Genomic DNA, 27,379 nt, shown 5'->3' with positions numbered 1-27,379 from the left:
GTTATTTTTCTTACGGTTCATTTTTCCATAAGGAAGCAAACATTGGGAGAAACTATTAAGCTTAATCTTTTCATTTGCATTGCTTATTTTACTGCTACTTTATTTGCTTTAAAATAATGCATTATAATACATAAATTCATTTAAATTTAGATAATTATATTTTTGCATTTTCGAGAATGAGATTGAATGAATATAATTAGGAACATACTTCTTTGATTTAAGCAGAAATCAAAGTTATTTTATTTCTAGGGTTGCATACCCAGAAAATGACTATAATGTGTTATTTTTTTATTTGACCTTTTGCATGCTATACTCAAAAGCATTCTCTAAGATTTAAGAATTTTCTTTTAACCTTAAGATCCGATGATGGCATATTTAGTCACTTGCCATTTTCTTAATATTAATAGTAAGCATGGCTTTTAACTGGCAATATATGAGCTACCAAATGATGGTCTATGACTTACATACACAATAGTAATACTCATTTGTATTGTTGAATCTTTAATATTTAAACAAATATTTTATTTGGTATTTTTATTGTTTGATATTTATAAAAGATATAAATTTTAATTACTGCTACTGTTTCCCCTCAATGGTTCACCACCTCGTCGTGGCGGGGGGCGGGGGAGGCTGGCAAAGGTGCCAAACAGCGAAGAGTGAACCAATCAATAGGTGCTGCCCTGAAACACAAGCAAGTGCGTGTTTTTCAGCATGCAAATCATTATAACATACCAGTCAACCAAAGCTTGCATTTGGTGGACTGGGAGCACCTGTAAGGGCATTTAGGGGCCACCCAAAAAGCTTTTGTCCCTCTTGGAAAGCTCAGCAAGCTACTGAGAGTATCCCGCTCATACGAAAACAGGATGAAAACACTACTTGGGTCTCCCAAATTGGAACTGGAAGAGCTATGCTTGGAGTATCATGCTTCACTCAAGTGAGAGAAGGAATCCGGAGTTTTGACTTCCATCGACAATGGAGGTTCAGGGCCACTGCCTCGTTTGACAAGCCATTGCAAATCAGGTGGGCTGGACACGTAATGAGATTTGGAGACTACCGCTGGACTAGAGCCACAGGATTCCACAGGACTGGATTACCGACTGGATTCCACAGGACGTCAAAAGAATGCCTGGCCACCCACCTACAAGATGGTTGGACTTCTTTGTCAAGACCCTGAATGAATGTTTAGATGTTCTTTGTGTTCCTGGAGCGAGCAGAGGACACTGGGCTACACTAACACGAGACAGGGACAAGAGGAGACAATACTGGTGCCCACTCAAGCAAATCGATGAGCAATGGGATGACAAGTGATACAAGTGATGCAAGTGATAAATTTTATTTTATTTTCTTCTAGTTGTAGAACTCAAGTCTCACAATGGAGATGTTACTGGGCCCGCTCAAGGAAATCAATGAACAACAGGAGGACAGTGCTACAGTTGTAGAACTCAGAGACTTTAGACTCAGCATATGTTTTCAAAACATGTCAGCTCACATTTTAAATATTACATAAAACATTGTGACTTAAAGTAACTGATTTACATTTGAACAAATTCCTTTTACACTGGTGTTAGATGAGATATATATTCTATCAAGTATTTTCCCTTGATATCATTCTTTTCATTTCCTTTAAATAAAGGTATAATATTGAAGCAATAACTTTCTTTACAAAAAATTGACTTTGTATTTACTATTTAGTTTTTTTTAAAATTAGATTAAAATTGTCAACTCATATGCGATCTTTCAGGTCCATGGCAGGCTATTTTCTTCCTTTACTTAATTTAAAAGGTAATTTAATTGTCTTCATAATACACTGTAGCACTGTAGCACTGTCCTCCCATTGTTCATTGATTTGTTTGATCAGGCACCAGTAACATCTCCACTGTGAGACTTGTTGTTACTGTTTTTGGCATATCAAATACATCCTGGGGAGGTTGCTGTGCTGGCGAGATACTCTTGGTAGCTTGCCAGGCTCTCTGAGAGAGGGCAGAGGAATCCAACCTGGGTCAGCCACGTGCAAGGCAAACGCCTTACCCACTGTGCTATCGTTCTAGCCCCATATTACATTGTATGAACATTTATTTTTTTTTAGTTTGGGGTTCAGGGAATACTGCACCCTAAATTTATGCTGCAGAGAGGAGTATGCAGTGTGAGAAACAAGCCCAAGTCATCACATATTTAACTTGAACCCTCATTCCTGGATTCCTGTTTTTTTCTTTATTTTTTAAAAATTGAATTAAAACAATAAATGTCTGCTTATAATGTTAATGTGGCACATAAATAAAACATTAGACCATGTAAGCTAAGCACCTTAAATGAATGATGCTGTTTCAAAAGTAATGCGAGATTAAAGTTGTCTCAAAATCAAATGAAGTTACAGGGAAAAAAATCTGTTGCTATGGAAACAACAAGATTAATCAAGCATTATTACATTTTGCTTGTTTTTGTAATACTGAGAATCTTCAATGTAATTACTAAAATTTTGAGTGTAGGTTACATGACACAGATAAAAAGCTTAATCATAGTTAACTTTATAGATCTGTTTTTGGAATATAAACTTATTAATATATGTAATTAATAAGTTATGCTTTTAAACATTTTATTTAAATGTCATTTCTGATCTCATATTTATTCTTTTTTTGAGTAAACTTATAGTTTCCAGCTTTGTCACGTTTTTTAATTGAAAAGATATTGCATTTGGGAATTTTATTTACAAAAAATACATACAGCATATTTTGTCATGGAATTTTATTTTGATGCAGTGCCCCAATATCTAGAACAATGAATCTTATAAGTTAAGCATATAATGGTAAAAATAATTTGACTCATGTATACTGAAATGTTGTGTTGACTCAGATATATTGACTGTGTTACAAATTCCTTTTCAATAGAAGCTTATTATATAATCATATATTTCATTAAAGTTTTCCCTTGTTATTGATTTTTCATTTTTTAAATAAAGGCACAATAATGAAGCAACAATCTGCTCTTTGTAATTTTGTATTTACTATTAGATCAAAATTGTCTTCAACAATATTTTTATTACTCTGACAATTTTCTTTAAATCACCTAGAGCACACTATTTTTGTTAATTGAAAACCAAGAACTTCTCATAGACATTATTATTAATAAGTTGTTAGGTAAAACAGTTCCAGAATTCTGGTCCATACTTTTGAGCAGAATCTTGGCAGAGCTGGGGAAAAGATACAGGTGGAGAAGTATGAAAATAGGGTTCTTCCTTATTTACATTTATCCACACATCAAATATCAGAGGCACTGCTTTTGTAAATGTATGAAAACACAATGGGTGAGTTTATGTACTAATGGGCAGAGAGTCAAGCGCATGAATGATATTAATACAGCATGAGAAATGTTAAAGAGAAATGCTGTATGTCCTAGGACTAAGTCAAGAAAAATGAAGTGTGGGAGTTAGAGAGATGCATAAGACATTAAGGAGCCCGGTATAATATACATAGAAAATATACTACTATATCATAATATATAGTATATATAATATCATATATGCTAGCAAACACACACACATATATATATATACATATTAGTATATGAATAATTAGAGAAGAGTCACTTTGTGAAAATGAACAAATTTCCAAGTTTGGAAAAAGAGAACACAGAATGTGTTATAGTATTTCTGGTAAAAGATGATACAGACATGAATGAAGGTCTTATATCTTCTCTCCAAGGGTAAAACAATTGAGGGATACTCAGAAATCATGGCTTCAAAATGTTCTGCTGCTCTAGGTATGAGTACACCTGGAATCATTATAAAAGTATGGGGACCAAAATGCTCAATGCACTGAGCACCTGTCTGGTTCAATCACCACTGATACATGGTCAACAGAGGGTAATCAGGACTGACCGCCAAATATAGAACTAGAGCATTTCCCAGCGTATCCTAAAACCACTAACAATAATCATAAGTAAAAGTAAAAGTAAAGGCCCTCCCGTTGATCATCGATTTGCTGGAGCAGGCCCAGTAACGTCTCCATTGGAGATTTTGTTGTTACTGTGTTTGGCATATTGAATTCGTCATGGGGAGCTTGCCAGGCTCTGCCGTGCAGGGGAGATACTCTCGGTAGCTTGCCGGGGCTCTCCAAGAGGGGCAGAGGAATCGAACTCGGGTTGGCCATGTTGGCTGCGTGCAAGGCAAACGCCCTACCGCTGTGCTATTGCTCCAGCCCTAACAATAAACATATTGGTTTCTATATAATGCCAAGATCTTAAGTGAAGATCCTTTTGCTGGTCTCAACTCAGTTTTAGCTAATGGGAATAACTGAAAATATTCTGTTCTATCTCCCTAGTCATTATTAAAATATATTAGTGTGGTTTTTTTATGCTTGTCTGTTCTATAAACTTAATTAGCTCAAGCTTAAAATTCCCATTAATGCCTTTAAATTCAGGAGTAGAAATTTGTAGACTGGATGAATCCAGTGTGCCATTTAGTTTGTGTATTTTTGTCATGAGTCTAAACATACACAACAGGACATTAAATGATGGCAAAATACACCAGAAAGAGCCAAATTTTTTTGTTGGTGGTGGTTGGTTGGTTGGTTTTGTTTTTTGGGGGTCCACATCTGACAATACTCAGGGATTACTCGTGGATCTGTGCTCAGCAATCACTTTTGGTAGTGCTTGGGGGTCAGTATGCATGCAGTTCTAGGTATAGGACCCAGGTTGACCGACTGCAAGGCAAACAGAAAAATAGTAGAGTATATACCCAAATGACCCAGTTTTGAAATCAGATCCACAGACAACAAATTGTAGCTACTATGTTTTATATTAAGGATGGCAATTTAGGGAAGTGGCTAAAATATACTTGCTGGCATTTGTTGAACAGAGCTTATAATATAGTACTTCAGAAGTGTACAGGCATTTGTTAAAATAATGTATTCATACGTAAGAAAAAATCTTATGTAGCAACACACATCTCTGTGACAAAGGCATTATATATGTTCAGTGAATGTATTTTCCTTGTCAGTACTCTCTAGAGAAGTCAAATAAAAACAGAAAATGTAATTTTTAAAGGTTTTCTTTCCGCAGCTTTAAAGATCTATTAATTCTTTTTGTAATTTTGTCTTTAGGCCACAACTGGTGGTGCTCAGGCCTTACTCCTGGCTTTGCTCTCATGCTTCACTATGTAGGGTCACCTAAAGGTGTTGGAGCATATAGTGTGGGGGCTTGAACACTGGAAGGTGGAGTGCAAGGTAAGTATTCTACCTGCTGTACAATTTCTCTAATCCCAAGAAGAGTTTCTTATTTTCACCTGCTTGGACACTTATTTTACCCAGTTTCAATTCAGTTGTTGATTGCTTTGTAAAACTTTTCCTATAGTGTAGGATAACACTGTTCTGTCCTTCCTGCATAGCCTCAGGTAGTTTAGGTTTATTGGGTTACTCCCATCACAGTGCTCTCATTCCTCTGTGCTTATTTGTAACTTCTTTCTTTGTGCTCTGTTGACTTGTAAATATTGTTTTTCTCTTCTCCCTAAATCCTTTGCATAGTTTATTCAGAGCAATGTCCTTTTTGTATGGACACAAGAAGATATGCTTTTGTAATGTGACTCTCAGTGATATTTCCCTCCTGGGCATCTGTTCTCTCACCTAAGCCTCAGCTGCCTTTACTTCCTAGCACCCCTAAAAGAAGGGTCCTGACAAGGGACTGGATGGAACCAGGGCAAGTGATAAGCTATGTGCTACCCTGGCATCGAGATGGGCCTGGCCAAAGCACCGTAATGCTTAACTATAAGTTAAGAGCTTGTTCATGGACAAATGCTGTCATGATCCAAAAAGTAATAACTAGATTTGGACACTGCAAAGGTTAAAAATGATTAATCTGACCTGAGCTCTATTGTCTGAGTCTGTGGCAAGATATTCCCAGGAGAGCTGCCCTACAAGCCTCAATGTTATCTCTTACTGTATCCATACAAAAATAACTAGTATTGAAATGTTGGAAAAGGGTTATTGGACTGAGGAAAAAAGAAAAACACCTTTGGAGGTATTTTGCCCTGGGGCAGTCAGGAAGGGCTTTAGAATACCTTTTAGGTGGGCCCTTAGGAAGGACTTTCTTATGTTGATTTTGCTACCTGACTGAGTGCAGTGTCAGCCCAGACTGCAAGGGAGTAGGAGGCAAGGAAGTTGGAGAGAGAGGCAGAGGTGAGACAGGAGTGAATGAAGAGAGGATTGGCATAAACTGCAACTAAGACCAACCAGCCTGGCTCCTACTTCTTTCTTTGTCTGCCCTTGATCAGGACAGCAGTCCTCATCCAGGCCACACACAGCGGCTCTAGGGCACCGAATGCGGGAGGTAAGACAGAGCTGTCCAGGGAGCCCGTGAACACGCAACCTTCAGCATGTTTTTATAGTTTTTTACACTATAGGTTGACTTTTGCATTCTCTTGTAGTCTATGCATGTCATTAAATTTTTCTGAAAAAGCTTTGTCTCAGAATCATACATTAGGATTGTTAGGTTTCTGAGAACTGGAATTAGCTCTGATGTCAGTATTTCCTCTGTAGCACTAGCACTGTCCTCCCATTGTTCATTGATTTGATTGAGCATGCACCAGTAACATCTCCATTGTGAGACTTGTTGTTATTGTTTTTAGCATATCGAATATGCCACAGGGAATTTGCCAGGTTCTGCCATGTCGGCAGAATACTCTTGGTAGTTTGCCAGACTCTCTGAGAGGGACGAAGGACTTGAACCCAGGTCGACAGCATGCAAGGCAAATGCCCTATCCCCTATGCTTTTGCTCCAGCTCAGTATTTCCTCAAAGTGTAAAATAGTGACTTATGAACACAAAATGTCTTCTTTGAGTTATTGACTAAAAGGTAAAGGTAAAGGCCCTCCCGTTGTTCATCGATTTGCTCGAGCGGGCCCAGTAACGTCTCCATTGGAGATTTTGTTGTTACTGTGTTTGGCATATCGAACACATCACAGGTGGCTTGCCAGGCTCTGCCGTGCAGGCGAGATACTGACTAATAGATTAAAATTGCACTGAGAAAAATGTTAAAAAAATAATTCCCTCATGTCATTAGATGTGATAGAAACACACCAACAGTTCATAAATTCTATCATTTACTCTGAGAGACTCAGGCTCTAAGACCAGTTCCAATAAATGATATATTTGTAGCACTGTTAAACACTCCAAATTTTATAAACATAAATACTATTAAATTTTTGTGTTTATTGGAGCTAGAGGGGAAAAAAGCCCTTATAGGTGTGTTTCCAATGAACTGAATCCTAATTTAAGTTATAATGATTTTTCAAGTAAATTACTAGAGGACTTATACAATTATATATTAGAGTACAAATAGATCACAATATGATTTAAATGCGTTGCTGTTAGACACAAGTGAAGCTGTCCTCATTGGTCCTTTCACCCTATTGGTGAAATGTATATAAAAATATATATATATATAATAAAGGTAAAGGTAAAGGCCCTCCCGTTGATCGTCGATTTGCTCGAGCGGGCCCCGTAACGTCTCTATTGGAGACTTTGTTGTTACTGTGTCTGGCATATCGAATACATCACGGGGAGCTTGCCAGGCTCTGCCGTGCGGGCGAGATACTCTTGGTAGCTTGCCAGGCTCTCCGAGAGGGGCGGAGGAATCGAACTCGGGTCGGCCATGTTGGCTGCATGCAAGGCAAACACCCTACCCGCTGTGTATAATATATTTATATTCATTATAAATATACTCAGATATTGTTGATCTAATACGCATCATCTAAGTTTCAATGAAAGACACCATCCTTATTATTCTTCTCAAAATTTATTCCAGGAATTGTTGCTATAGAACATTATGAAATGGAACCTTCTTGGTTCCTAAATAAGTCACTTAAAGAATGCTTCATTTTGCTTTTACCATTATTTATCTGTCTCCTCCCCTGGGCTGCTGCTGGTAAAATTAATTTGCATTTCAGACCTCCGGATTTTATGTTGCCATTAGAGTTGTGAAATGTTTTTACTCAGCACAACTAAGAACTGATGTTTTACCTCCCACTAATGGACCTTTAATTAGGCACTGTAATGAACCATTCTGTCATTCCTTCATTTGTAGAGAGAAGATTTTATATATGCAAGATACAATTCTGACAGTACACCAGCTCCATTGAACCTTGCAGACTCTCATCTAATAGATACTAAATTTATTATGCTTTTGTCAGCTTGTGGATTTATCATTTTAATGACACTGTCCACAGACTTCTTTTGCTGCCAAGAAACAACATATCCATACTGTATGAATGTTTGTTGACATCTTGATCAACAACTCCTGGGGTCCAATTTCGACTATAATGTTACCACTCTGGGACCTTGAGCAAGTTATTTAACCTCTGTCTAAGGATTAATTGGTTAATTATAATAAGTGCTTTGAAGTGAAAGGTAGGAAGTGCTATGACTGCTAATAGTGATAATAAAACTATAATGCATAGTTTTATAAGACGTCAAGTTACCTCAGACTGTGATTCTATTAAGGTGACAATTAAAGTGTACGTTAAATGAATTTGTTCTTTTTAAGAATCAACAGGACTATAGTGATGGCAACTTAGTATCTTTATAACATAGTTGTACAAGTTCAGGAATACTGATGCTTTGTCTTAAAATTGATAACAAGGAAAAGTAATGAAAACATAAAAAGACAGACTGGTGTTTTATGATAATGGAGCCACTTGGAACCAGTGACGTATTCGATATGCCAAACACAGTAACAACAAAGTCTCCAATGGAGACGTTACTGGGCCCGCTCGAGCAAATCAATGATCAACGGGAGGGCCTTTACTTTACTCGAGCATGTATTTTTTTCACATGAAATTTATTGCTTTTGCTAACCCACACAAAAACATATATTGCCAACACATGTGCGTATTAGCTAAAACAACTTGAAAATATATGTGTGTATAATATATATGTAAGCATATGTGTATATGACCTATTACTTGTTTGCTCTTTGTTTAGTTTGCATTGTTGGGTATAACCTCAGAGAAGAGGCTATTGAAATCAGTAGAAATAATTCACATAATTAATGATAATGTTGGTTAAAAGTGGCAGAATTAGAAAGAGGTAAAGTTAGTAACTTGAAAATTTAGAACAGAAGACAATCATATTAATTAAGGGCATATGTGAACTCTTTTAAAAATAAAATAGCACTTAAGCTGGACAGACACAAAATAGATTGGCAGAAAGAGATGACCGTAAGCAAGAACCCGTTAAAGTAAAATTTCAGATAAAGATGAGAGCAAGAGAAAGTAATATTACCAGGGATTTTGACCTGGCAAAAATGTAATTCATATGGTTTTATTAGACTAATGGCAAGAATATAAAAATAGTTTGGGTAGTGATGTAGGTCTACATCTGATATGGACAAGTAATTGATATTATCCCTAATGGAGATCATCCAGGTTTGTGACATTGTTGGTTCTTGACTAGGGAAAACAAACAGATGAGTGAAATGATGGAAGTCGTGATGAATACTGTGCTATCTTAAGCGAAAGAGTGATGAAGATGTGAGCATGGTATGAGTGGGGATAAATATACATAACTGTGTTGCATTTCTGAGACAAACTCCATTGACTTATTCTAAGGAGCAATTGGGTAAACAATGCAGAATGTCTTAGTATAGCAGTATCTATCCATCTAGAAGAGACCAATCGATATTAATAAAATGCACAATAAGAAAGCCCCCTTTAGAAATTGAATCTATTTCTTTGTTGCAGCAGAATTGGTTCCTTGCTATTATATCAGAAGTAAACACTTTTAATAGTAACATTAAAACTTTTTTTTCACCTAAATGTCTGTTCATATAAATTGATTCTATGTTGCACTTCCTAAAGCAATACTAAACACAGTACTGTTATCAAACAATGTTCTCAAACAATAATATTGATGTATCCTCGGTTAGGTTTTTAAGGCTATTAGACCTGAAGTTGCATGTCTAGGTATAAATCTTGTAACCAAACTGGAAGCAGAATTTGAGCACCACTGGGAATGGTCCCAAACCAAACCAACCCATACCAATGAAATCAAACCAAACCAAAATAATACAAAACAAAATGTTATAGTGAAGGTGAGAATTAAACAAAAGAGAGCAGTCAATGATGACTCCTATGTATTTAGACCTCTCAATTAAAGTTTCCTTTTTGAGGCGATGCAGAAAAAAATAGAGTAATTCAATTAACTGAGCCAAATAAAGCTGTAAAAGGTGTTACATATGTAAAAAACCTGGAATTTAGGAGGTAGTATTTATAACAGCATAAACAAAACATAATAAATATTTTTGGTAAAAGAATTAAGCACAATAGTAAAGATAAAAATCTGACAGAGTATTAAAAAAGAAAAATTAGAAACCTGTAGAAGATAACAATCCATTAGAAAAACGCCAACTTTCAGATATGAAAAGGGAGTTGCCAGGGATCAAATAACTGGAGTGAATTCTGTGCACAGGTAAGGTACTGGGTTTGATACTAGGTACCTGGTACTTAGAATTCTGCCTTGTGGTATCCTGGTGGCACCCAGTACTGCTCTACCCAAGCAACATGTCATCAATGAACCCTATAAACTGAACTCCAAATATCATCATGAGGGATCCAAAGACCCCCTTCTTCCAAATGATCATAGAAATAAAGTGCAAACTAGAAAGGAACATAGAAACAAGGAAATGTTTTTCTAGAAAGCAGCACAAAGAATAACTGGTCATAAAAGTTTATGAGTTATTAAGCAGGGGTAAGTTGGTAGTATGACATTCGGTAAGACATGGCATTTCCGGTTTGTTTGTTTGTTTGTTTGTTTAAAAAAAGGGAAGACATAATACATGAAGAAAGAATATGCATTCCTTGAGTAAACATATATCAAGAACTTATAAGAGTTCTCTTTAGATAACTTCTGTTTTATCAATGAAAAGGGACACACATTTCTCAAATAAAAACTTGATGTCAGGCATTAGTGATTTAAGGATAAAGGATATGTGAACTAGCAAAATAAAGCTGAAGTTATAGCTAGTACCCATATAAAATTAGTGATAACATTTCAAAATGATTGTGCATGTATTTCCTCAATTCAATTCATCAACAGGTGCCAGTTCAGGCAAAATGGATACATGAATTAAACTAAGGTTATGGATGCAAAGTCATGATGTTATTATCATAAAAGAATGTGGAATTTAATCTGGGTAGAAAAGAAACTAAAGAAACTGAACCTTTAATGGAATGATAAACAATTTTTTTAGGTATAATTAAGGCCGGAGTTTAAGAGAGAATAGACTTGAAAAAGACAAGGAGAGGGACTGAAATGGAGGGAACATGCAGGTTAACAAGACTATTCAATGTCAACAATAACGTATGCAAGCAGACTATCTTTAGTCTGGCTTTCACTTACAGTACTGGCATCTGTCTCCCGTGTGTTCAGCCTGACAGTGGCAATGTGGCTGGTTCCCAGGAGTCACACTACAGGTCCCTCCATTCTGACAAAAATCTTCACAGACTGTCTTATCACACTTTGGTCCAGTAAATCCCAGTGCACAACTGCAAGTGGGTCTTCCTATTGGAGAAAATAAAAAGGAATAACATGGAAATAATGATTTGATTGCAATGGTTTATTTTATAGAACCCTCATGAAATAAAAGATCAAGAAGGCAAGATTCGGGATGGAGCAATAGCACAGCGGGGAGAGTGTTTGCTTTGCTTTGCATGCAGCCAACCCGAGTTCGATTCTCAGCATCTCATATGGTCCCCCAAGCACCGCCAGGAGTAATTCTTGAGTGCATGAGCCAGGAATAACCCCTCCGTATTGTCAGGTGTGACAAAAGAAAGAAGAAGAAGGAGGAGGAGGAGGAGGAGGAGGAAAAGGAGGAGGAGGAGGAAGAGGAGGAGGAGGAGGAGGAAGAGGAGGAGGAGGAGGAAGAGGAGGAGGAGGAGGAAGAGGAGGAGGAGGAGGAAGAGGAGGAGAAGGAGGAAGAGGAGGAGGAGGAGGAGGAGGAGGAGGAAGAGGAGGAGGAGGAGGAAGAGGAGGAGAAGGAGGAAGAGGAGGAGGAGGAGGAGGAGGAAGAGGAGGAAGAGGAGGAGGAGGAGGAGGAGGAAGAGGAGGAGGAGGAGGAAGAGGAGGAGAAGGAGGAAGAGGAGGAGGAGGAGGAGGAGGAAGAGGAGGAGGAGGAGGAAGAGGAGGAGAAGGAGGAAGAGGAGGAGGAGGAGGAAGAGGAGGAGAAGGAGGAAGAGGAGGAGGAGGAGGAGGAGGAGGAAGAAGAGGAGGAAGAAGAAAGAAGAAAGCGGCAAGATTCTAACACAGGTGTGTCAGTGACTCAGCCTGTGACTTTACTCAGCAGTGTGATTTGCCTGTAACATGATTTTCAGCAGCAAGATGAGCCTTTGGGTCTGAATTTTTCCATTTTTTTAATAAAATAAAGATTAGAAAATAGCTTCAAATTGTATCGAGTAAAATGTAAGTCCCTACTTTGTGAATAATTATTTTATGCTAAATTGCCTATGTTAGTCTTTGCATGTGTCTTTTCTCTTCCATTTTGTTTTCCCAATTATTTCTCCTTCAGTGGTATGTAGTAGCACTGTAGCACTGTCCTCCCGTTGATCGTTGCTCGAGTGGGTCCAGTAAAGTCTCCATTGTGAGACTTGTTGTTACTCTGTTTGGCATCATGAGTATGTCACGGGTAGCTTGCCAGGCTTTGCGTGTGGACGAGATACTCTCGGTAGCTTGCCGGGCTCTCTGAGAGGGGCAAAGGAATTGAACCCTGCTCGCCCGGGCGGCGTTTGCAAGGCAAATGCCCTACCACCTTGCAATATGAAGTAATGTGTAATACATTGGCCTATAGAACACAAAGTGGAGACAATCATGTTTTCTAGTGTTCAATCATTCTGTACAACTTACTGCTAAATATGAAATAAGCATGCATTTAGACTTACTATAAATATTGCAAGTTTCTAGTGGGTATGCCATATTTAACAAGATTCGTTATTTTATTGATTTTATTGAGTTAAGTACACATCCTGCTTTTGGACTATCAAACTTTACAAAGTCCTATTTCCTTTCACTTTGATATTTTTATTTATCATACCAAATTGTTTTGTGTAGTCTAGTAAAGTGATTTAGAAGCTTGATATTAACAATAGCAAATATGACATATCACCTTCAGTTAATTTTCTTTAATTGCTCTCTGGAAGCTAACATTCCCATGAAAAGCGAGGTATCCTTTATTTTGAACAAAATACTCCTTATATCAAGAATGAATCTCTCTAACTGTTTAGGCTCTCAAGGAATAGAGTGAAGAAGGAGGTTAGCAGTAGTTGTAGAAAAGCAAAACAAAGATAATGGCTATTTTAAATAGGGACTGTATCAAGTTTAGAAGTTGTACAAGTATAAAGAACATGAAAGAGGACAAGGGAAAAAATCAGTTATAGATATCAATAAACTAGAACTCAGAAAAAATGTCACCAAGTGGCATTAGAGCACATTCAATCATTTCCTCTCTGTAAGCATGAAACACAATTAGAATGGTCAGAGAAAAATCAGAAGTTCCAAGCTTAGTAAGATTTGAAGGGTGAAAGTGATATAAATCTTCTGTTGCCACACATCCTCTGAAATGTGATTCTACTTTCAATTTATTTTTGGAAAAGCGTGCTTAGTAAATAAAATGTCTCCAAATAAAATTCACATGCACTTATTATAGAATGAATAGAGGATCTATATATTTTTTACTTTTCACTTAAAAGGATTCTACCCAGGAAAAATGCTAGAAGCTGTTGCTGCTCAATGAAGAAAGTTACATACATTTTTAATGCGCAGTAGCATTGCTTTAAACCTTACTCATCTAGGGTATTGGTTTGACGTTAAAGAAATGCCCATTAATAAATAGGAAGAAAGGTAAATTTATAGTTGTTAAAAGTACATTGACCTCACATTTTCCATTGGCAATAAATTGACTTTTAAACTATTTTGCTAAAAATATCAGTAGGGTTAGTGAATTTTCTGGTTATTGCTTACAGATAACATTTTCTAATGAAACATTAATGGATGAAAAATAAAAAAAGACACATACAAGAGAATAAATAGATGTAGAAAATGTAAAGCATAGAAAATCACTGGCAAAGAAAAGCAAAAACCTGGGGATAATGTAATTATGCCTCATCAGCAAGAATCAGTTCATGGCTTACAAAGAAATAGATCATACGTATACAGAGAACTGTGAATTCATGGTAAAGGTAAGGTAAAGGTAAAGGCCCTCCCGTTGATCATCGATTTGCTCAAGCGGGCCCAGTAACGTCTCCATTGGAGACTTTGTTGTTACTGTGTCTGGCATATCCAATACTCTCGGTAGCTTGCCGGGCTCTCTGAGAGGGGCGGAGGAATCGAACTCGGGTCGGCCATGTTATAAATGTGAAATAGTACAGAAGGTACAGGAGAAAATGAATGCACTAAAATTTTTAAAAAAACTTTCTTATTGAGGATCTAAACACTATAAAATAAACACTATAGATATTTTATGCATCATTTTTATTTATTTTATATTAAAAACTTAAAAGTGGGAAGGGAAGAAAAATGGTAACCAATGAAAAGAAAGAGACATAATGTGATATGACATTTGAAAATTCCTTATTGCAGCTGAAAGAAGTGATAGCTTGCTTTCATCCCATCTACAGATATTTGGAAACTAGATCTATCACATAGTTGACCAAGCTATCCCCTAGCTATCATATGCCTCACCTCATTTAGATTCAGGCAGAATCATTTTCAAAAAAGTTCTTTTCTTTCTTTTGAAGTATTTCTTTGGGACAAACAGAAACATTCATATTTAGGGTGGTATCATTTAACTTAAAACTGTGCTATGATACAGAAGATAACTTGTTAGCTGATGGGAATAAACAATCCTCTGGAGGATTTTATAATAGGCTTCATCAAATATTTTCAAGACTCTGTCTTGGGTGTGCCATACCAAATTCATTGGATTCCTGATAAGGTCAGGTTCTATTTGTTTGTTATGGAGTTTGATTTCTTTAGCAAATTGTGGGTTTTATATTTGGCCATGGCCATGCTGGAGCCACTCTCCATACGTCCGGACGGGCCTCATGCATGAAAGAACTGGCAGAGGAACCCAGGCATGTGGGTCCCGGGGCTGAGGTCTCCAAGCCTACTCGGATTGGGACTGGTCCTTCTCCAACCAGACCCCGCATCTTCCAGTAGGTAGGCGTCATACCCATCAGCTGCGGCCAGCACCAGGTTGGTCCCATCAACGGCCAAGACTCAGACTATAAAACCCAGCTTCCGGAAATGCGCAGCCACAAAAGCAGCCGCGCAACATCTTATTATCTTATTTTTTCCTTTGGAGAACCTGGCAGGTTACCAAAAGTATCCTGCCCACACGGCAGAGTCTGGCAAACTTCCCGTGTCATACTCAATATGCCAAATACTAGTAACAATGATGGGTCTCATTCTCCTAATCCTGAAAGAGCATTGAAATGTCTCTTTTAAAATCTCAGGGCTAGGACGAAGGAGACGTTACTGGTGCCTGCTCGAGGAAATCGACGAACAACAGGATGCTTGTGATCTTGTGATATTTGAAAAAAAGAAATATGTCTTTTATAATGGCTAAGAAATAGACTTATAGCACCTATAGCACTAATGCCTGGGGAGCTAGGTATTGATACAAAGCTATCACACTCAGAAATGTTTCATTGACTTTAGAAAGGAGAGACAGGAGACTTGCTGGCTTCAATGATTGTACTTTCTATGGCATTCTTAGGCTAAACTCTACGAAAGATTAGAAGTTGTCAGAATGCTGGGAATCATACACTATCCAGTTTCGGTTCTGGTGTGGTACCATAGGCAAATAACATCTCTGCTTATTTCTTTGTGTGAAAATTCAGGGTAACAGGGTAACATAATTCCCTATATTATTAGCCATTTTTGTAGAATAATATAGAACAAATGAGTTAATAAATACCAACTATTTATTACTGAATCAGGCACATGAAAAGCGCAGTTATATTTTATCTTTGATTATTATCTATTCGTTCTACTGATTGAAATATGCCATTTATAGTTAAAATGTATTCTATATCTATCTACAAGACTGTCATAGCCTGTGAACTAGTTTTGAAAAAAAATCAAATTACACATTTTATCTTACAATTTTGTAAGATAAAATTTAATTTGAATTTCTTTTTTATGAAAGTTGATGTTAAGAGCCAGAATTCTCTATGCACTTTACTGTATCTGTAGCACATTTTCCAATAAAGAAAAAAATAAGCACTATCATCTTACTTTCTAAACATGCTTAACTCTACACATTTAAAAAGGAACAAAGAACACACATTTTGCCAAAAACAAAAACAAAAAGCCAAATTAATATTTACCAATTTTATCTATACTTATAGTTATCTAACCTATCAAATTATAGTAAAGTACAATTTTCAGTCATAATGTCACATTTTAATTCTTCAATGAAATTTAGAGATTTAGTTTTTGCTACCAAAAAATAGTAGCACTGTAGCACTGACATTCTGTTGTTCATGGATTTGTTCGAGTGGGCACCAGTTACATCTCCATTATTAGACTTGTTGTTACTGTTTCTGGCATATCAATTACACCCGGTGTAGCTCTCCAGGCTCTGCTGTGTGGGTGGGATACTCTCCGCAGCTTGCTAGGCTTTCCTAGAGGGACAGAGGAATCGAACCCTGGTCGGCCACATGCAAGGCAAATGCCCTACCTGCTGTGCTTAATTTATTACTTCTCTTTGTTCTCTGTCATTTTAAGTCAGAACCTTTATTTTAAAAGTACGTAGCTTAAGTCATCACGATTTGATACTCTTTTTCCATCAATGGTATTTTAAAGTTGCCTTTTTCACTCTTATTTTCTAAGAAACACACTTGTGTGACATTCATTTGTCTGAGCATATTTACAAATGTTAATGTCCTATGAATGTTAAAGTTCTATGAAAATTATAAAAAAAATGCCTTACTCACATCTGTACTTGTTGAACAAAAGTCATACTCTTGTTCCCTTTATGTGAATAATATACTGAGAGTCAAATTACTACAGTGCTATACAGTTAGTTTGTAGATGGCAATAAGAAAGTTCATCTCCTGACCTTTTGCCTGGAAGTATGATCTCCTTAGTGACCTTTGTCTTCACTTCTGACTGGGAATGAAAGGAGATCTTAATGCTTTCAAAATGTTTCAGTATCATTGATAAAAAGATTTGACACTCCATTTTTACACTTCATATAGTGTTTTTCTGGACTGAAAGTGAGTGCCCATTTATACATAATTTTACAAGTTGACCATGGTTGTCAGATTGTCTTAAGTATCACAAATATCACAGAGAGCTACTCAGCAAAGTAGCAAAAAAGGGAAGAACTGTGTGTTTTATCTAGCTCTCCCCTTTCTCTCACAGGTTCCATTTAATATATTCTGACAAGTTTCAAATTATAGGTCACAATCTATTTATACTTCTGGAAAGTTCATTTTCAGCCAACACTGTGGCAATGAGACCGGAATATTTTTGTCTTTTCTGTGAATACAAATATACCAACTCAAGTCTTCTGACATTAACCCAGACAGCCACAAGACTAAATACTTTTAGTATGACTCTAACCATATGGTCAATATGAATGGAAACTGCGATTTGCAAGCTAGAAGTAAAATTAGAAAGAATTTTACTTTTTCTCACAGGCATGTTTTTAAGATTCAAGTGTAGAAAACGTGCATTATTTTAGTAAGCATCCTCTCTTATGAAATTATTTTGATGTTAATGTTATTGTATTAATTTTCATGATAACACTGTATGGCAATTTCTTTTCTTTTTTTTTTTTTTTTTGCTTTTGACCATCCCAATGTTGCTGAGATTTACTTCTGGAGGGATTAAGAGATCACAAAAGCCCTACCTGCTATACTATCTCACCAGCTCCTATGCTTTAATTTATGATTATAACAAATATGCATTAGAACTTTATTTTTATTTGAAAAATGAAGAAGTATAAAGATGGATGTTTTTCCTTAAATAGGACATTATGTATTATTTTCACATTTAATTCACACAAATGTAATAAAATGTATTTATGATATTTTAAACTTCAAAATACAGTATCTTAACTATTTTATTTTTTATTTATATATGCATAATTTATCAGATAACAATTATCTTTACGATGTGGTATATACTGGACATTACCTATTTCTTTTGAGAATTACAAATGTATTAGTTGGTGATCTAACTTTGGTTTACGTGAGGATAATGTTTATAAGTTTTAAGGATGCAGTACGCCACACCTTACTATCAAAATTCCAATTATCACTCCAAAAAAGTTTAATGGGTCCTCTTAGCCTAATAATCCTTTTAGACTAATGCAAGCACACCTTTTTCATTAATAAACTCTGATCCATTGTCAGAGTTGCAGGACATGGTTTCATGGGACATTACCTGTCCCGTTGCTTTATTTCCTTTATACCATACATGAGTGAGAATTTCCGTTATTTCCCTTTCTCCTTATGAGCTATTTTGCCTTGGGTAATCCCACTCAAATTCTGGCAAGAGGCAAAATTTCATCTTTTATTATAGTTGAGTAGTATTTCTTGGTGTAAATTTGCCACATAAGGGTATCCACTTTTCTGTCATAGGGAATTTGGGTTGTTTCCAGATACTGGCTATTATAAATAGTGCTACAATTACCATAAGGTGTACAAATATATTTTCAAGTCAGTGACTGATTTTTTCCCAAGGGAAATAAAAAACAATGCATCATATAACAGTTCATTTTTTTTTGATATTTCTGTATTTTTTTTTAATTAGAGTCTGTCTTAACTTACATTTCCCACCCACAGTCAAAACAATATGCACAGGTGCCATTTTCTCCATTTCTGTGTCATACTTACTCTTTACTTATAATCTTTTAAATAGAGCACATTCTCACTAGATAGAGATACTTTCTCATTGTCAGTTTTATTTTTGTTCCCCTGATAATCAGTGATGATGGACATTTTTTCATATGTCTGTTGATCATCTTTGTATCTTCTCTGAAAAAGAATCTGTTCAGCCATTACTCTCATAGTATGATTTCTGTCTTAATGAGTTTTGTGAGTTATATATATACATATACATACATACATGTTATATACATATATATATACATATACATAGCACAGCGGTAGAGCATTTGCCTTACAAGCAGCCAACATGGCCGACCCGAGTTCGATTCCTCCGCCCCTCTCAGAGAGCTCGGCAAGCCACCGAGAGTCTCTCGCCCACACGGCAGAGCCTGGCAAGCTACCCGTGATGTATTCGATATGCCAAACACAGTAACAACAAGTCTCACGATGGAGATGTTACTGGGCCCGCTCAAACAAATCGATGAACAATGGGAGGACCATGACCATGACCATGACCATGACTCTCTCTCTCTCTCTCTCTCTCTCTCTATATATATATATATATATATATATATATATATATATATTAAGCCTCCATTCCTCTCACAGAGCTCAGCAAGCTACCAAGAGTATCTTGCCCACATGGCAGATCCTGGCAAGCTACCCGTGGTGTATTCAATATGCCAAAACCAGTAACAATGATGGTGCTCATTTCCCTGACCATGAAAGAACCCCCAATGTGCCAGTGGGCTACACTAGCACATGATAGGGTTGAATGGAGACATTACTGGTGCCCACTCACTGATGAACAATGGGATTATAGTGATAGTGATATATATATATGATATTAGCCCCTTATCATATATATATACTTTGCTAATATATTCTCTAATCGAGTAAGTTATCTTTTTATTATGATAGCTTCTTTCACAGTGCAGAATTTTTTTAATTTGGTAAGACCTTTGATTTTTGTTCTTGGTTTTCTTGTCAAAAACCACTAAAGTCAATTGCATGGAGAAATTTCCTGTTCTTCGTTATGTATTTTATTGATATATTAATTAATGTATATTTATACTTTTACATTATAGATAATATTATACTAAATATTTTCATTTTAACAGTCATGCTTTTTATTATGTAATCCTTAGAATTTATTTCCAAAAAGGATATTAAGTTTAAGGCCAGATATAACAATTTAAAGTATTTCTGTTTACTTCAATACTGCTTTCTGTGAGGTTTATACTATGCATGTTTTCTTTTGGTAGTGATTTTCAAATTTCTGCTTTTGTTTGACTGGATTCTATTTTCATATCCTTCTATCCAAATATTTTCTCCTTAGTTTTCTTTTTTCTTCATTTGTATATTTGTATTTATTTTATGGTAATTGTCTTTTGCCATATGGTAATAATTGTTTTTGTAATTTGTTTTATGCATAGATGTATGATCTTGTATCCTTTATTAGAATTCTACGAAATACTTTTTATTTTCAAAATTTCAATTTAAAATTTTTTGACATCTTTAAAAAAAGGTAAAGGTAAAGGTAAAGGCCCTCCCGTTGATCGTCGATTTGCTCGAGCGGGCCCAGTAACGTCTCCATTGGAGACTTTGTTGTTACTGTGTCTGGCATATCCAATACTCTCGGTAGCTTGCCAGGCTCTCCGAGAGGGGTGGAGGAATCGAACTCGGGTCGGCCATGTTGGCCGCTTGTAAGGCGAACGCCCTACCCGCTGTGCTATCGCTCCAAATCTACTTTTTTTGGCCACACTTTGCAGTGCTCAGGGACTACTCTAGGCTCAGTACTGGAGAACACTTTTGGTGGATTTGGGGTACCTGGAGTTGAACCCAGACCAGCTGTGTGCAAGGCAAGGAAGAGCCCTGCTTACTGTACTATCACACTAGCACTTATCTTAAATTCTTAACAAGCAAGTAGGCAATTCAAGCTTTTAGAACTTTTAAAATATAACCAGTATATGTATCGAAGGACCTAAAACATAAAGCTTATTTTAAATTAAAAGTCAACCTTCAAGAACTGGAGCAAGAAATCAATGGACTGAGTAGATGCTTTGCCTGCAGGAGGCTCTGGTTTAAATCCTGGTACTGAATAGTCCTCTAAACATAGCTAGGAGTGACCTAGAAACTCACAAGCAGTAAAGGGTGTGGTTCAAAAACAAAAGATAAAAGAAAAGTAGCTCCATTTGAAAATTCAGGGAAAGGAGCCCAGTCAAACCAAAGGTTCACACATTATCATTATGCTAATTTGGTGTTCATGTTTTGTGTGTGTGTGTTTGTGTGTATGCTGGCACGTGCGCCTGCGCACATGTTTGAGAGAGAGAGAAAGAGAGAGAGAGAGAGAGACAGAGACAGAGACAGAGACAGAGACAGAGAGAAACAGAGAGAAGCAAAACACTGTTTGTTTTTTTTTACACTGAAATTTACTTAAGGAGCTGGAGACATAGCACATCAGGTAGGGCGTTTGTCTTACATGTGGCTAACATGGGTGACCCAGGTTCGATTCCTCCGCCCCTCTCGGAGAGCCCAGCAAGCTACAGAGAGTATCCCCCCGACATGGTAGAGCCTGGCAAGCCACCCATGACATATTCAATATGACAAACACAGTAACAAGTCACACAAAGGAGATGTTACTGGGTCCCCTGGAGCAAATGGATGAACAACAGGAAGACAATGCTACAGTGTCACTTATAAAGACCCAAGAAAGAGAGGAAATGCTACATGCACGTTCAAGAGAGAACACAGTAAGAAAAGTAGGTAGAGACATAGAGGCAAACATGAAAGATACATGTTCAAGGGAGAACATGGGCTTGAATAGCAAGTCAGTGTTTATGCAATTTATATCCTAGTTTCTTAGTTGCTTAGGTGTTCAAAGTTTCCTGGCTTCCTTTACCTTTTAGCAAATCTATTGTCACTTCTGGGACTCTGACCTGGACAGAAATATCTTGGATGAAGGAGAAGTAAAGTTCATTGTACTAACCTTTCCTATGCAGTAAAATATTTTTTATTTCCTTGAAAGGGACTCCTTTCCTATTTTTCATTTATGGATAAAAATATCCCTCACTATCAAGGTCCACAGACATGACAGTATACAGCTACAATGAAAGCTTTGTTTTTATAACATTCATATAAATAATGAAATATGAGTAGATTGTCTACCAAAAATAGTTACTTATTCACTTAGTCAGCTCTTTTCCTATATATTTTCAAAACTTCACAAATTAAGATATATCTTTTCTCTAAGTTTATTAGGAGTGCTAATTATATTAAATACTGATTACAAACCTGCTTGATGACACCGTCAAAACAATGGTAAAGAAATCTCTGATTGACATTGTTATAAGTACCAAAATTCTAAATATTTTAAAAAGGTAAGCAGTAAATAGAATGATTATACCTTCAAGAAAGTATTCTCAGGGGGTGTGGTGCCGCCAGCAGGTCAATCTGTACCTGTGAGGTGAGTGTATCAGCAGCCTGATGGCTCCTTCAGACTTCCAGATACCCCAAAATTGCTGCTGTGCCTTTGGCCAGACCCCAAAAACTTGGGTCAAAGTTTACCAAGAAAGTAAATGGCCAAAAGTTAGGTATGTGGGAAACACACCCACAAACCACCACCGGCTCAGCTATATAATTGGAGGCATGGTCTCTCTGGTTCCTGATTGAACTGCTTAATGGCCATGATCCCAGAGACTCAGAAACACATCTCGAAACCCAGCGGCTTTTGGCAGAAATGCATCCGGTCCCTGCAGTAGGTTACCCGTGCTGGGCCAACCCAGGTGGGAATAGGTTTCGTGCCTTGGCCTGTTCCCCTGGCGGCCCGGTGGCCGTCATCCTTCAGAGGCCACTGGACAATCAGGTTTGGGCCCACAGTGATGAGACATGCAGGGCCTCACTGGATGGAAGTGGAGCTGGTCCTGTCCTCCCCACCCCAACGAGACCCCAAGTCATCGCCCACAGCCTCTCTCGCTCCTGATCAAGTTGCTTAACGGCCATGATCCCAGAGACTCAGAAACAAATCTCAAAATCCAGTGGCTTTTGGCAGAAATGTGTCTGGACCCCACGGTAGGTTACTGTCGCCGGGCCACCACAGGGGGAAAAGGGTGCTGTCCCTCCTCCTGCTTCCCCTTGGTGGCTTGTTGGGTGCCATTCTCCAGAGGCCGTTGGACAGTCAGGCTTGGGCCGGAGTGACGAAACTTGTTGGGTCCCACGGGATAGGGGTGGAGCTGGTTCTGTCCTCCCCATCCCAACGAGACCCCAAGTCATCATCCACGAATAGCCTCTCTGGCTCCTGATCAAACTGCTTAATGGTCATGATCCCAGAGACTCAGAAACAAATCTCAGAACCTAGCAGCTTTTGGCAGAAGTGTGTTGAACCCCACAGTAGGTTACTGTTGCCGGGCCACCCCAGGGGGGATAGGGTGTCATCCCTCCGCCTGCTTCCCCCTGGCGGCTCGGTGGCCATCATCCTTCAGAGGCCATTGGACAGTCAGGTTTGGGCCCACAGTGATGAGACATTTTGGGCCTCATGGAATGGGAGTGGAGCCGGTCTTGTCCGCCCCACCCCAACGAGACCCCAAGTCATCGCTCACAAACTGCCTTTCTGGCTCCTGATCAAGCTGCTTAATGGCCATGATCCCAGAGACTCAGGAGCAAACCTTGGAACCCAGGAGATTTTGGTAGAAATCCCTCCAGATTTAAGTGTTAAAATTTTGGAATTTCAAAATTGCGTGGTCACTACTGCAACCATGCGACGACATCTTATGTTATTTATAACCAGCAATAGAAAACAAATTGTCTACTGTTTTGCCTTTTCAGCAGATCTGAGTGTTGGGGTAAAATACCAAATAATAATGGTGGGTCTGCTGTCAAAATATTGAATGTGATCAAAGTAGAGAGAGAGTAATGTGGAAATCATCTGCTCCACAGGTAGGGGGAGGGTGTGGGATGAGGGTATATTGGGGTTTTTGGTGGTGGAGAATGGGCACTGGTGAAGGTATGGGCGTTTCATTGTATGACTGAGACTTAGACCCAAAAGCTTTGTAACTGCTCTCATGGTAATTCAATAAATCAAATTATAAAAAAAAGAATGTATTCTCATAAAAAATAATTATAAATATAGCTAATTATTAAAACATCTAAATGCTTAATGATAAATATGAAACATTTTCATAAATCATTCTATATTTTCTCTAGTAAAATTAATGACACTATATATTACTCTCATTTTCACTATTTAGCAGAACACAAACTTTATTTTAAATTCTGTATGGTCATAGAAATAAACTACATGAAACACTAATAAGATCAATTGGCAAAATTGTATTTCTATAAATATGGGTCATATAATTTAGTTATAATTGAAGAATGAAGAAAAATTGTTTTTATCTAAAAAAACTTTAGTTATTCCCCTCAGATAATGTGTATTCAATTAACTAATGACATTTTCTTTGCTCAACTTTTACAGTCTTTAAAACTGCCATAAACTTATAAATTTTAATTAAGACTGTCCCAAACCCTAGTTATAGAGTGTCCACAAAGGAATTAACCAAAAAGATTTAACTGTAAGTAAACCAATAATGAATAAATCCATGAATTGCTCACTGGGATTTGTTTAACAAATTAACATTTGTGTGGAGATAATAAGGTTCTGTCGTCTAAAATATCAAACAATGTTTTTATAAAACCACATTTCAAATAGTGAGAATTACTTATGACTTAATTGGGTATCATATTATTAATAGTTATTTTATGCTATGATAATAAACTTATTATATAGTTAGTACAGAGTCAATTATATTACTATTTTGCAATAGATATGTATATTTACATATACATTTTTGTTGTTTCTTTGTTTTTAGGTCATCCTCGTTGTGCTCACAGTTAACCCTGGATCTGTATTTAGGGATTGCTATTGAAGGGGCTTAGAACATCACATTGGGTATTGAGGGTAAAACCTGTCAGACATGTCCAAGACAAGTTACATTCCCACTGACAATCTCCCTAGCCCTAATTACATATATATATAATAGTATATGTATTATAATGATATATTATACAATTACACATAATATATAACTTTGATAATTATTTTATAATAATGATATATTGTGTAAGGTAAAGGTAAAGGTAAAGGCCCTCCCGTTGATCGTCGATTTGCTCGAGCGGGCCCAGTAACGTCTCCATTGGAGACTTTGTTGTTACTGTGTCTGGCGTATCCAATACTCTCGGTAGCTTGCCAGGCTCTCCGAGAGGGGTGGAGGAATCGAACTCGGGTTGGCCATGTTGGCCGCTTGTAAGGCGAACACCCTACCCGCTGTGCTATCGCTCCAGCCCAAGGTAAAAGCCCTCCCGTTGATCGTCGATTTGCTCAAGCGGGCCCAGTAACATCTCCATTGGAGACTTTGTTGTTACTGTGTCTGGCATATCGAATACTCTCGGTAGCTTGCCGGGCTCTCCGAGAGGGGCGGAGGAATCGAACTCGGGTCGGCCATGTTGGCCGCATGTAAGGCGAACACCCTACCGCTGTGCTATCACTCCTTATTTAAAATTATATGCATAGTATATTATAATTATATATCATATAATCAGATATAATTATATATGCATATATTATAATTATATAACCATGATATTTAGTCACAGCATATAAGGTAAAAGGTAAAGGCCCTCCCGTTGATCGTCGATTTGCTCGAGCGGGCCCAGTAACGTCTCCATTGGAGACTTTGTTGTTACTGTGTCTGGCATATTGAATACTCTCTGTAGCTTGCCGGGCTCTCCGAGAGGGGCGGAGGAATCGAACTTGGGTCGGCCATGTTGGCCGCTTGTAAGGCGAACGCCCTACCCGCTGTGCTATCGCTCACAGCATATGAATATTTTATAATTAATCATAATAATAAATGCAAAATAATTATGATTATTATAATTTATTAATACATCTATAATAATATATTATAATAATTACATTATATAGCTCTCAAGACAAAATTATCTGAGATTCAAGGGTGTAACACAATGGTCAAGTACTCATGGATGACATGCCTGGGGCCACAGTCTGATTCCTGGAACCATAATGAGCCCTGATCTTGGGAAGGCTAAGCTGAATATGACCCTACAGGTTTTAGGGTTCCCAGCACTGCTGGATCAGATCATTACCACAGGCTCAGGCCCTAGCCATTAGGTCGAGTATTGTTAGGAGTGGCCTCTTAGTTCTCTGAGAACTATTTTAAAAGCCAATTTTTTTAAGTAAATAATTTAGGTACATAGATGAAATTGACACATAACAAATTAAGAATACAATAAGGTCTAAGCAAAATATTGAAGTTGTCTTTATCTCTATACTATTCAGATCCATTAACAGAGGAGCAAATTAAGTATTTTGGAGTGATTTCTCCTTGTGGATCTAGTGAAAGTTGGTATTTTTGAGTGCCAAACTCTTAACTCAGTTTAAATACTTCAAAAAATATATGTAGGAAAGTCATCTGATTATAAATCAATTATTTTTATTACCTTAATGGGAAATTTAAGTTATTTAAATTATAAAATCTATAAACAACTCATTTGCATAACATATACCTTATCCCTGTTGAAAATTATGTCTGTACTACTAAAATACAATTACAGGTCATATCTTTTTAGCATACGTTCATTGCAGTCTCTTTTTTGCATGTTCAATGAAGACACCAGAACAATCATTTTGTTTTACCAGTATATTCTCCTTGAAAGACTAGCATTTTTAGATGAATTAAAATATTTGTTAGAAAAATCAAGCCCTTTTATTTTCAATCAACCTGCAGGATAATTATACAGGATTCTATTTAAGTAATTAGAGCACCGAAATTATCACTGTCACTGTCACTGACCTCCTGTTGTTCATAGATTTGCTTGAGCAGGCCCAGTAACGTCTCCATTGTGACAATTGTTACTGTGTTTGGCATATTGAATACGGTACTGGTAGCTTGCCAGGCTTTGCCATGCGGGCGAGATACTTTTGGTAGCTTTCAGGGCTCTCCGAGAGGGGCGGAGGAATCAAACTCGGGTCAGCCATGTTGGCTTCTTGCAAGGCAAACGCCCTACCCGCTGTGCTATTGCTCCAGCCCACCGAAATTATCAATTAATCATAAATTAAATATATTTGAAGGCATGAAACTTTTGAGCTTACAGGTATAGTAATGCTTTTAGTCTTAGAATGCAAATGTGAAATAGTTTGGTTCTTAAATGTATTGAAAATAGTTCTTCATGTGACTCAGGTAATATTATGTGAAGTAGTTCAAAGAATAGTATAAGTAATAGGAGTAAAAACTTTGAGTGATATAAAAATTAACCAAATAAGGAATATGAAGTTTATATGGATTGACTTTCCATTTGAATGACCAAGTGCATTTGCTGAAGTAATATAAAAATGTTATAGATTACACTCTAATATTCGCATAATGTGTTTATCACTAAATATTACAAATTTTACTTTTATAATAATCTGAGTACATTGTTTTTCATG

General features: G+C 37.2%; 1 protein-coding gene across 1 annotated transcript in view; it reads right to left on the bottom strand.

Moving 5' to 3' along the window:
* Window positions 1–27,379, bottom strand: part of LRP1B (LDL receptor related protein 1B) — a 1,985,988-nt gene that overhangs the window by 58,310 nt on the left and 1,900,299 nt on the right. The window contains exon 84 of the mRNA XM_056117551.1: window positions 11,384–11,545. Coding sequence (XP_055973526.1) covers window positions 11,384–11,545 — 162 coding nt within the window. The remainder of the gene's footprint in view (window positions 1–11,383; window positions 11,546–27,379) is intronic.

This window comes from Sorex fumeus, unplaced genomic scaffold, assembly GCF_029834395.1.
Source record: "Sorex fumeus unplaced genomic scaffold, SorFum_2.1 ptg000035l, whole genome shotgun sequence".
Classification (NCBI taxonomy): domain Eukaryota; kingdom Metazoa; phylum Chordata; class Mammalia; order Eulipotyphla; family Soricidae; genus Sorex; species Sorex fumeus.
The sequence above is the reverse complement of the archived record's forward strand: the minus strand, read 5'-3'. Positions and strand labels throughout refer to the sequence as shown.